Source organism: Equus asinus, chromosome 17 (genome assembly GCF_041296235.1).
Source record: "Equus asinus isolate D_3611 breed Donkey chromosome 17, EquAss-T2T_v2, whole genome shotgun sequence".
Taxonomy (NCBI): domain Eukaryota; kingdom Metazoa; phylum Chordata; class Mammalia; order Perissodactyla; family Equidae; genus Equus; species Equus asinus.
Genome location: NC_091806.1, coordinates 20,062,644 through 20,075,628, shown reverse-complemented (window position 1 = coordinate 20,075,628; position 12,985 = coordinate 20,062,644). Strand labels below are relative to the sequence as shown.

Below are 12,985 nucleotides of genomic sequence, written 5' to 3'. Positions count from 1 at the left end.
TCTAAACCAAGAATTGCACTTCTAGAGTTTTGATTCTCTAGTTTTTCTACAGTTTTGTTATACAATTTTAATGAAAAGTTATCACTAATTTGTGTTCTTTAACTGATCAGATTCTTCCACATAAAAAAGACTAGGTTTGGATAGTCTCAATTTATACATAAAAATGTTCTTTGCTAAAATCCATTTTGAACCCAGAACAAACTTAAACCAACACCCATGTTTCTCCCTTATGCTTCCTGTATGTCTCCTATGAGTTCTTCAACCTATCTCTTCAGACGAAACATAAAATCCACAGAAAACAAATTAACTGATAAAAATGCTAATGTCTACTTTCTTTCACAACAGTTTGTTCCTCTCCAAACATTTTTGGGTGTACTGTTTTGTAGATTTGACAAGTTAGAATTTTAAGCTCTTTACTTTGTATATTCTTTACATAAGCTTTATTTACTTTGCTCTTGGCATAAGGCAAAAAGATCCGTATAATTTGTTCCACTTGTCAGTTGAAGCAGGTGGATCAGAGGGAATAAACTGCTCAGTGCTAACAATAAAAATAATTAACAAGAAGTGAGACTGGATGCTCATCTTCAATCATTAAATGAGGGATCTGTTCACTATATCATATTGTTCTCTCACTGACATCATTAAAAAACAATTCATTGAAATTAATAGTCTTCTAGGAAAAACACGATTTTGTTGTGGATGACATTTGGTTATGGGTAAAAAGTCAACATATTCACTCTCCGCTCCTAGGTATATTATATCAAAATGTTCTCAACGTGTGTTTAAACAAGCAGGTCATTATATAATCATACTAGGTTCTTCAATATGTTAACATAAAATAACCAGCCCTCTAAAATGTTTCTAATGTTTCAATAGCAACCTCTAATGTGTCATGAGAATAATTAGAAAAAAAGGTGAAGTTGCTATATAATAGTAACCTGTATTCCTTCATTCAGATGCCCAGCACTTGCACCTTCAGTTCCCTAGTTCCTTCTCTCCATCTTCTGAATTTTGAGCAAACAAGCCAAGAAGGAGAGTCACTGAAACTATTGTGAATTAATTAAGGCTATTTCTCTGCTATGATGCAAAGCCTTGATTTTATTTTTATTTCAAAAATAAATATTTAGTTTCATTGGATATATGGAATGTTGGTGCATGATTGGGACTTTATGTATAAGTTATATGTAGCATACTGGAAGGGAGCAATTTGCCTAACATAATACAGATAGTTAATGGCAGAGATGGAGCAAAACCTCATATCTTTTATAGAGGTGGAAAACAGCTGGGAGACCATTTGATTAATGGATAAGGTGGCATAGCTGTTAAAAGCATGGAAAATGACATCAGATACACTCATGTTGTAAATTGCTACTTAATATCTTAATGATTTTGTGGAATGAAGTGAACACACCGTTTTCTATTTTTCATATATAAAGTGAGTATCAGAATTGTAACTAATGAGTTTTTATTAGTTAAGTGTGTACAAAATGTTTACAAAAGTTCCAGACATAAAATATGCTCTCATTGAATATTATTTGAAATATAATGATGCCAGTTATCAGAAAACGATTTAAAAGTCCGTAATGAATCCTTTATGGCCTAAATCACTTTTTTTCTGTGTTTAAATGTTCCAAAACTTAAAAAAAATATATTATTGACGATATACTATGTTCTCTGTCATTTCAGATAAACCAAGGTTCTGTTGTATACTCTGGACTCACCTTAACCTCATGAGAAATCAGAATATCACAGAATTTGTTTTCTTGGGGCTGTGGGATAATAAGCAAATAGAGCTACTCTTCTTTTTCTTGTTCCTCCTCTGTTACATGGGGAGTTCCACCATCTTACTCACAATTGCTTGCAGCCATCTAATCCAACAACCCATGTACTACTTTCTCTGCCACCTTTCCCTCATGGACCTCTGCTACACCTCCACAGTGATCCCCCGGCTAATCAGGGATTTAGCTGCGGTAAGAAAAAATATTTCCTGTAACAACTGTATGACCCAGCTCTTCACTGCCCACTTGCTGGCTGCTGTGGAAATATTCATCTTAGTGTCCATGGCTTTTGACCGCTATGTTGCCATTGTCAAGCCCCTGCACTACATGGTCATCATGAACCGGCAGAAGTGTAACATGTTGATCATCATGGCCTGGGTTGTGGGCTTTTGGCACTCTATTGCTCTACTTCTCATAATACTCAATTTAACTTTCTGTGGTCCTAATCAGATAGATCATTACTTATGTGATGTGAAGCCTCTTTTGAAACTGGTATGCAAAGATATTCATGTTGTTAATATCTTAATGATTGCAAATTCAGGGATGGTGGTGGTGGTTGTTTTTCTTGTCTTGGTAGCTTCTTATATACTCATATTATATAATCTTAGGACACGCTCCTCTGCAGGGCGACACAAAGCACTCTCAACCTGTAGCTCTCACGTTATGGTTGTAGTTTTGTTCTTTGTGCCCTGTATCTATATTTATGTTCTACCTGCAGGGAGTGAGAACAAAGATAAGGAAATCTCTGTGTTTTATACTGTGATTGCCCCCATGCTGAATCCTCTCATCTATACCCTGAGAAATATGGAGATGAAAATTGCCATGCGGAAGGTATGGTCTCAAATGGCATATTTAAAATTAAAGCAACTAAGATAATATTCATTGTGCTTTCAATCCTGTGTCCTCAGGGCATTTATCATCTGAGATGTTTTGAAAGCATATAAGGTTTCTTTGGGAAGTTGGACTAAATGACCTCTGACAAAGTATGAGCCAAAAATGCAAGTCACTGTTATTCAGAATGTTATCTGCACTTTAGAAGGTCCAACTAGTTCCAAGTGTGACTACATTAATTTGAGTAATTCACATGCCCTTCTAAAGTGTGTCTCTAATCATGTCACAACTCCTCTCTCCAAAAATTTATTTGGAACTCTATTTTCCTTGGAATATAATCCTACCTTCTCATTTGTTTATCAGATATCTCCTGAAATAGGTCTGACTTGATTTTACTGATTTCAAAAATTTATATACTGGAAGAATGTGTGGTGTTATGGGGCCAGGGCGACCTGGGTGACTACTGACTCTGTAACCTTTTATCTCTGTGTCTTGGCAATTTGGTTTAATTATGTGAACCTCCATTTAAAAAATATCTGTGAAATATGGAAATATTATACTTCTTAAAGATGAAATATTAGTTTGGCTAACCTGAGTAAAGATTTAGCATCGCATATGGCATACAGGAAATTGACGTTAGGGGATTTTCCTCTTTCCCTACCTTTCTTTCTATGTTTCCCTTTGCTTGGATGCTTTCATCCAGCTACACGGAACCCCATGACATTCTCCAAACATTCTCTAAAATATCTCACCTCTATGGCTTTATTTCTGCCATCTCCTCTGCTTATAACGTCCCCAACCCTGTGCTTTAGTGTGCATGCCTTTCATATAATTCACACTCCTGATGTTTTCTTATTCATGAAGATTTCTGATTCCTGCCCTGTATTTTTTATTGGTATTCTGCTGAACATTTACTGTATTTCAAATAATCCTATGCCTGATACTAGTGTTTCTTCTTATGAACTGTTTTTCCAGTTTAACTGAGCCAGAAGGTAATGTGTTGTACCTTTATTTTTCTTTGTTTCTCCGTCTTTTTCAGAAATAAATCTGTACAAATTAAGATGGAAATAAACAGTTACTGAATTAAATTCAAAGGCACTATCTTTTCTTTCTATTTGACTGTATACGTTGTTCTCACATATCTAGAACGTCCACTTATGCCGTTAACAGTCATGCATTAATAATAAGACAAGTAATGTCAGGGAGGCTAAAATTTTAACATACATCATTATGTAACCATCAGGGAGAGATGGAATCTAGCAGACTCTCAGCCCCCATAATGTCTTTTTCCTTAGTTATTTTATGCAACAAGGAGGTACACTTTTTATTATCATTTATGCCCATCCCCTTTGAATCACATAATCCAATCCTTGGGATCTTGAGAATGGGTCAGGGAAAAACCCATCCCATCAGAAAGAATGTTATGCAACAAAACCAAAAAACCTTTTATTATGATTTGTTTTCTTTTCTCAGTGGTCCATTAGTTTTTGTTTGATTGTTTGTTTTGTTTTTTGTTAGGAAGATTGACCCTGAGTTAACATTTGTTGCCAATCTTCCTCTTTTTGCTTGAGGAATTCTTCTTTATCTGTTCATCCGCTTAATCCACTTAGGTTGTTTCTGCATTGAGGCTATTGTGAATAATGCTACATAGAGGTATCTTAATTTCAAGTAGATCATCCTTTTCCCTGTACCTAAATAATCATTTTTCCCAAAACATTTAGATTTTATCAAATCTCTCTTAGACTAGCTGCTTCATCTGAAAGTGCAGAAATTAGTCTTATTTTACTTCACATTCAGATGTTTTGCTATAAAGTAAGCTATAATCTGAATTGGGTCTGTAGCCACACACCCTCCAGAACCAGTTCAACTGACCACATCTTAGCAACAGAGTAATTAAGAGTGGTCTTTCAAGAACTGGGATCCCTTGTCTAGTTCAGGACGTTTGGGAGCACTAACACCACGTCAACTGAGCCTTTGTAAATGCTCGATAAGTGAACTTTTTGGTGTCAAGGAGCTAAAAATCCCACCCTCAGCTCATGGTTATGCTGCCATTTTGTGAACATGTGTCCTATGAAGAGGCATGAAGATTAACATGCTTGCACGGATCATCAATTACCTCACTTTTCCTTACCTCCATTCATCCATCTCCACACTCCAGACTGCCCTGCCCTTCATCTCATAAATTGTCCCTGATGACCTGCTTGAGGAGACAGATCTGAGGGCACATGCTCCCGTCTCCTTGCAGATCAATCTCACAAAATAAAGCTACGTTTCTTTTTCCGAAAGCTGATGCCATAAAAATTTGCTTTCTTAAAGGTTTATTGGACAAGAGAACACCAATTTTGTGAGGTAACAAACATAAGCACCTTAATAGATGAAAAGTAAAAAATATTAAAAATTTAAAAAAATATAAATGTGTTCATGGACAAATGTCTCAACATTATTAAAGTATGAATTCTCCCCACCAACATTTTTAGATTCCAGAATTCTCAAACAAAATATAAACAAGCACATTTTAAAACTTTTCAAATCTAATCTAAAATTTATATGGAAATGCAAAAGACCTAAATTAGGTCCCACAACTTTAAAAAACAAAGTTGGAGAACTTACACTATCTAATTTCAAGTTATATTATAAAACTGCTGTGTTCAAATGGAGTGGTATTTTCATAAAGATAGACAATAAGATCAGTTAAGCAGACTCAAGAGCTCAGTAGTAGATCTGCACATATATGGGCAGCTAATCTTAACAAAGGCCATAGTTAATTAAATGGAGAAAAGAATCATCTTTACAACCAATTGTTGTGGGCCTATTGTATATCTATACGTACCAAAACAAAAAAGAAAAAGCCTTTCATCTATACATCACATGTTAGACAAATTTATTAAGAATGGATCTTAGACCTACATGTAATACATAAAAGTATAAAACATTTAGAGTAAAACATGGGAGAAGATTTTTGTGACCTTAGATTTTAAAAAGAATTTTAAAAATTGCACCAATATTATGATTCATAAAAACAGAAAATGATAATTTTCACTTCATCAAAATTAAAAATATTCAGTAGACCTAGTATATGACCAGGGATGAATTCAAGAATTGAGGATGTAGGGGCCAGTTCAGTGGCATAGTGGTTAAGTTCATGCACTCTGCTTCTGCTCCCTGGGGTTCACCAGTTCCGATCCTGGGCATGGACCTACACACCACTCATCAAGCCATGCTGTGGTGGCATCCCACATAAAATAGAGGAAGATTGGCACAGATGTTAGCTCAGCAAAATGTTCCTCAAGCAAAAAGAGGAAGACTGGCAATAGATGTTAGCTCAAGACTGATCTTCCTCACCAAAAAAAAGGAATTGAGGATGTACATGCAAAACTTCTGTCTGCCTCTAAGGGGTGTCCTACTGTGTGTTTGTGTGGGGAGGATAGAGACATGACAACATGACCAGCTGTCTCCCTCTGTGGATTGATACAGGTAGACTTGAGTAAATTTTGGTCAACATTGTGTATAATGTTGCAGTAGACAATCAGTAAAACACTGGGTTACGATATCCTTTAATGCTGAAATGCTAAAATCCTTTATTTATTTTTACTTTTCCTACCTGCCAAGTTTATGGTAAAATAATGTCTATTCTTTTATCTTTCCTTTTCTTTGTCTCTCATCCTCCAACCATCAATTCCATCAATGTTAGCTTCTAACGAAAAGTAACCTTGTACAAATTATGATATCACAGGTCATTGATTATTGGTCAATCTGCGCTACACACTTAGAATCTTGATAATTGCCCATGTAGGACTATAAATATCTGTGTTCACTTCTCTTTGTCCTACATCATTTGAGATTTTACTGAAACCTAAGCTAATATTATTGCAGGCTACATTAGCTTCCATCTTATTTTTCAGAAAGCTGGAAGAACACAGAGCAGTCAGTTTCCAGAGTTGCTCAGAGTATAGACTTTTGGGCCTCCAGAGAAATAGGACCAGTTATTTTCCAAATAGTAAGCAAGCACATTATTGTGGACACTGACTTAGCAACATTTGGCCAGGATCTGTTTAGAAATGCCTTTGGGACTATAATTACTTAGACCTTTCAGATACCTACTAATGCTTGCATTGTCACTTGAGTTGATCTTCTGTTCTTCCAAACCAAACTCTCTTCATGCATAGGCATAAAATAGATGTTCCTAGGACCTAAATACTTGTTTTAGCTTTTGCAGGAATTTAAAAATACGTTTTGTTTATTTTTTGTTTGGGTTTTTATTAGGCTGTTAATTGGCATTCAAAAATTTCAGCCTGCTTTCCTGAGGAAAAAAGATTCACTTCTCCTTGCACTGCTGCTAGTTTTTAGTGAATATTTGAAGTCTAATTCCTTTGTAAACCTGTAGGAGGTTTAAAGCATGTTGCGATTTTAAAAATATTTGCAGAGAATTATTCTGGATGTGTTTGAATTACTGGTTTGTAATTCTCTGCCTTTTATTTCAGATTTGTGTACTGGAGGCGAATTGGCAGAGTGAGTGTGTGAGGGCAGAATGCTTCCTGGTACACCCTAAAGTTAACCTGACAGCCCCTCAGATCTGATGGCTAAGTGAAGTACTCGTGTCACCTTGATTTGAGAAGAGTCCCACCAAACATGTGCTGGGTTAATATTATGTTCTTTATATTTACTTTATACAATTTCATTCTAAAGGCTGTAATTTCTCTTGCTGCATATGATAATTTCATTACTCTAAAAATGTTTTAGAAGACTCTAGTTTTAATTGGGCATTGTTTATAAGCAAAATTCCCATGAAAAAGAATAGAGTTAAAACATTTTCAAGTTGGCAGTGAATTTCATTTTGTCCCATTCTTGTGCTTATATGCAATCTGCCATATTACTATTAAGAAACAGATCAACTTATGCTTGAATGTCTACAATAATGTAGAATTTACTATCTTTCAAAACACTTTGCATGCTAAAATATGTGTTTTATCTGAGTCAACTACAGTAAGTTTATAGTATGCTACATTCTGTTACACTGAGAGAAAATTTGAATGTGTGGTGAAAATTGTCTTTAAATATGAGTGTCTAGTCTTGTATGGACAGGATAACACAAAAAGCACACAGCATTTTTATTCAATACTACCAGAGAAATAAAGTAATTATTGAAGTATATTTTTGTAGTGAAAATTAAAAAGACTAATGATTTGTGTTAAGAAGTACCTTAAGATAACCAATCTATTATCCAACTAACAGATTTTCACTAATAGATTCTCGAAATTGAAGTTTACCTGATCACACATTAAATTTATGTTACAAATGTTTTTTCTTTATTTTTTCATTGGGTTTAGTTGTATATGTGTGTAAGACAATTTATGTAGTTGCCAAACAATTCACTCAAACAGGAAAGACTGTGAAAGGAAAATGACTGTGTGTTATAAACCACGTGTGTCACTGGGATATTTTATATTACCTCATGTACTCCTTATTAAGTTTCTGAACTGTATAATGATACTTTAATCCTATAAAAAAGGTAAATGAGGTTTACAGAGAGTTAATGGTTAGCTCAAGGATTACACTGGTCAGTTTATTTAGCATTCCTCAATGTTTCTCCTTCTCTGTGTTACCAACTGTTCTAACGCCATCTTCAGTGGTTTCCTGATATGCTTTATTTAATCAATTGTGACTTCAGTTTTTACATAGGAGGTTTCCCTTACTATCACTATATTGTTTTATGACCATAATTCTCCTCGAATGACTTTTCCCTTTTCCCTCTGCTAACAGCACCGATCATATAACACATTCCCTCAGACTACAGGAGACGTTTAGAGCTATTGCAGATTAAATGCCAATGATGATCTAGAAAACAAGCAAGAATCTTGATTTGAAGAGCTTCCTGAAGGAAAATTATTTCAAATGTTTTAGAATCAGAGAATTCTAGAATACATGTTTGTGTTAAATACTCCACTACTCTTTACATACATGAGTACTCAGAAGCACAGACTGGGTGTCTGGTAACCCAGCATCTTGACTATTCTTTTCTACTCAGATGAGGATTCAAAATAGTCTTTTCATTGCTGTCCTTCATGATACCCTCTGACATCCTTCCCAGCTCTCACACATTAAATGTAGCCCCAGATTGAGGGAGAAACAAGATTCTGTGTTCTAACATTCATAGGGTATTATTTTCCAATCCTAAGAAATTACTTAGATTCTCTTCATCAGGGTATCTTCTATTTAAAATCAGAGATTTGGATTAGTTAAGGGATTTCCACTTCTATGTTGTTCATAGTCTACATATATAATAATTCTCTATAAATATAATGGTTTTACATAAGTAAATGTATCTTAAAGATAACATTGTTTCTACCTTATAAACAAAGAATGAATATCAGTTGCATTAAGTAGAAGAGAGGTCATTGATCTGCACACTCCTTAAATATTTCAATACTCTTTAGTTACACTTAACTGCTAGACACTGTGATTGATAATTATTTTGGTTTTTTTTTAATATGAAGGCGGGTAGGAAGTCTTGTAGTGATACTGAAGCAAAGTAGGAACAAATTGAAAATTTCTACTTCTTGAATTTAGAATTTTGAAAAGTAATTTAAAATAGAATTGGTTCCCTCAGTATGGACCATATTTTTCAATGCCACAGCTGTCAGCTGTTTGTCACCTACAGTCCTCTAAAAGACTATAAATAACATAGATATTGAATTTATGCATCACTAGAGTTGATGGTTCCTAAATAATCTTGAAACAAAAGCATTTTGTGTTGTTTTTGTTTTTAAAGATTGTCACTTGAGCTAAGATCTGTGGCCAATCTTCTTTTTTTCTCCTTCTTCTTCTCCCCAAGCCCCCCAGCACATAGATGTATATTCTAGTTGTGAGTGCCTCTGGTTGTGCTATGTGGGACGCCACCTCAGAGTGGCCTGATGAGCGGTGCCATGTCCGCACCCAGGATCCAAACTGGTGAAACCCTGGGCCGCCGTAGCGGAGTGGGAGAAAACCTCTTGGCCCCAGGGGCTGGCCCCTGTGTTTTTAAAATAGATATCTGGTGTCCCAGAGTTGACTGTCACATCAGATCCAGACTAAGGGAGAAGGTGTGCTAGCTTTTGCAAACCCACTAAGGTCAGATAATTCCTCATCAGTGGGTAAAATCACACCTGAAGTGCTTTCTCTCTATGCTACACTCATTTTGCACTGATTAAATAATGTCTTAACATTTACATTAGGTACAAAGGATTCAAATTCCTGAATTTTTCACTTATTTGTTATTGCAACAAAAATCACTGAGTGATAATTAACCACAAAGTTTGTCTTCAAATTGCTTTCTGTATCATCAACTTTTATTGACATTCATTCTTTAGATTGTATATAAAATATGAAACCTCTAGCAAAAGCCATGACAAATGCACAATTCAAATACACTTGGGCAATTTAAAGATCTTATCTTTCCTTTACCAATTTCCATCACAAACTTCAATGTCAGTACATATTTTTAAATGTCTTTAATATGTAAAATATAAATACTAGAAATAAATGAATTTGCAGATTAGTTTTCACAATCCCAGTCATTGATTGATAGTCTTTCTTAATGTATAATTTTAAAGTATTCTTTGCTTTTTAATACAGCAGCTATTCCATTGGTTTAACGTGACCCTTTGAAAATGTTTGGTCACATAACAAAGAAGAGTATGCTCTTCACAAATTAAATTTCAGCAGTCAAGCTGGAGTGTTTAAACACACTTGCACTTCTTCAAGATTTATTCCCAGATAATTCAAGGAATTTGATCAGAAAATCCAAAAATAAGAAAAACTGATTTTATCTATAAGGCAAAGAAATTGAAAAATATACAAAAAAATTTTCTTGGTTTACATCAGACTAAATAATATAATTAATAATTTTGTTATCTATATAACATAATAGTAATAATTTTTGTTTTAAATATTTTAAATCATTACCACTGTTTATGAGGAAAATATATAATTATTCTCATTGTTAACACTATAAAATTATTCCACAATAGATTTATAAAATGAGACATAATGAAAGAGAAAGAGGCTCAATTCAAGAAACTAAGATCAATTAATGTTAAGATTCTATTCGCGTCAATCTATTTGTTAGTAAATTTTACATTATTGTGTTCATACTATTAATTTTTCACCTAAAGTTGTTTTGTTTTTTCAGAAACATAAGTCATTTGTATATAACATACATCCAATTGAAACATATGGAAAGCCAGAGAAACACCTCAGAATTCATTCTTCCAGGACTTTCTCATGACAAAAACATACTAATATTTTGCTTTGTGCTCTTCTTATTCTGTTACGTTGCCCTGTTGGTAGAAAACCTTCTGATCCTTAGTTCTATTCGATGCAGTCCTCTTTAGAACCAATCAATGCACTATTTCCTCATCAATTTATCCTTAATAGACATCTGCTATACCTCTATAGTTACACCCAAATTAATTGCCAACCTGCTAGTGGAAAAAAAAACCCATTTCCTATGGTAATTGCATGTTACAGGTCTTTACCATGCACTTCTTTGGAGGTACTGAGATCTTCATTCTTACTGCCATGGCTTTTGATCACAATGTTGCCATCTGCAAACCTCTCCACTATGTGATTATCATGAACAGGGCAAGATGCAATTCCTTGTCTTGGCTGCTTGGGTTGGTGGGGCTGTTAATTCTTTTCCTCTCTTTTCTACGGTAGTCAATTTGCTCTTCTGTGTTCCTAACAAAATTGATCACTATTTGTGATATTTTTCCTTTGCTAAAAGTTGCCTGTACTGGTACCTATATCACTGGTGTCCTCATGATTGCCTTTTCAGGTATGGTCTCCTTAGTCGCCTTTGTTGTCTTATTTGTTTCTTATGGCATTATATTATCCACCTTAATAAATCACTCAGATGAACGAATATGCAAAGCTCTCTCTCCCAACTGATCTCATATCACTGTGCTTATCTTATTTTGGGGGCCTGTAATGTTTATTTACCTTAGACCTCCCACCACTTTCCCTGAGGATAAAGTATTGCACTAGTTTACACCATCATTGCTCCTATATTCAATCCCTTAATCTATATCTGAGAAATACGGGAAACTTACATGCATATTACAAAGTGAAAGAAGCCAATCTGAAAAGTCTCTCTACTCTATTATTTTAACTATATGACATTCTAGAAAAGGCAAAACTGTGGAGACAGCAAAAAGATCAGTGGGTGCCAAGGGTTAGGGAGGAGGGAGGAAAGAATAGGTATGCACAGAGGATGTTTAGGGAAACTGTTCTGTATGTTACCAAAATTTTGGATACTATCATTATACATGTCGAAATGCATAGAGTGTACAAAACCAAGAATGAACCCTAATGTAAATTGTGAATTTTAGGTAGTAAAGATGTGTCAGTGTAGATTCATTTTTGTAAGAAGTGTACCATTTTGGAGGGAGGGGTTGTCCTTGTGTGGGGACAGGGGGTGTAGAGAATTGATGGAATTTCTGCTCAATTTTGCTGTCAACATAAAACTGCTCTAAAAAATAAAGTTTATTGAATAAAAAAATATATTGTGGCACAGTACATAAAGCAAATCAACTTGTAACTATAATGAAGATAAATCTGAGAAATATTTTCTAGAGAAATCAGAAGAAACTTGTATGAAAGGACTTTTATGCATGCTTAACAGGATTTAAACTAAGATCCCTTAAGATATCCCTTAAGATACAGAAAATATCACAACAGAGAAGAGATTGGTTAATGAGATTTTATGAAAAGGAAGATAATTTAGATACTGAAAGAGTTCTGGAACATGTGAATGCAATGCAAGAGTTACAGATTCAGGAGGCACAGTGCAGAGAAGTATAAAGAACAGAAAAAAATAATGAGGGAGATAAAATTGAGAAGAATTGTTATAGCAGGAGGAATAGGACAAATTATTCTCTTAGCAATTACTGATAAAGAAACAAAAATATAGCTGAATTTAAATTTATCTTTTGAAAAACCGTCACAAAGCATGTCAATCTGAATGCTGAAAGGGAATGTGTGGAAAATGACCGATTTTATTACCAGAAAATTTGTTTCATTGTTTATGAAAGAGAAAAATAAATCTTTCCCTTTTAAATGGATTTATGGCATAAAGAATACAGGACATTTTCTTGAATAAAATTTAAAATGTTGTTAAAGAATTCAACATAATATCTCCTCTCTTTTCTTGATGGTATATACTGTTCTCACATATCTACATCTCTTTATGTCATTCACAGTCATGCATTTATAACAGAAGATGTGATGCCCAAAATCTCTAAAATTTAACGTGTATTCCCAGTAATTATGGGAAGAGAATAAAATCCAGGAGACTCTAAGTCCAATAATGTCTTTTATTTTTAAATACTTTTTTTTTTTAG

The 12,985-nt window shown here is 34.4% G+C and overlaps 1 protein-coding gene across 1 annotated transcript; it reads left to right on the top strand.

Moving 5' to 3' along the window:
• The first annotated feature begins 1,730 nt into the window (after positions 1–1,730).
• On the top strand, positions 1,731–6,045 carry LOC139040541 (olfactory receptor 4P4-like). Its single transcript, XM_070487302.1, has 2 exons — positions 1,731–2,628; positions 5,915–6,045. The coding sequence occupies exons 1-2, from the start codon at positions 1,731–1,733 to the stop codon at positions 6,043–6,045; spliced, it is 1,029 nt and encodes a 342-aa protein (XP_070343403.1).
• The last annotated feature ends 6,940 nt before the right edge of the window (positions 6,046–12,985 follow it).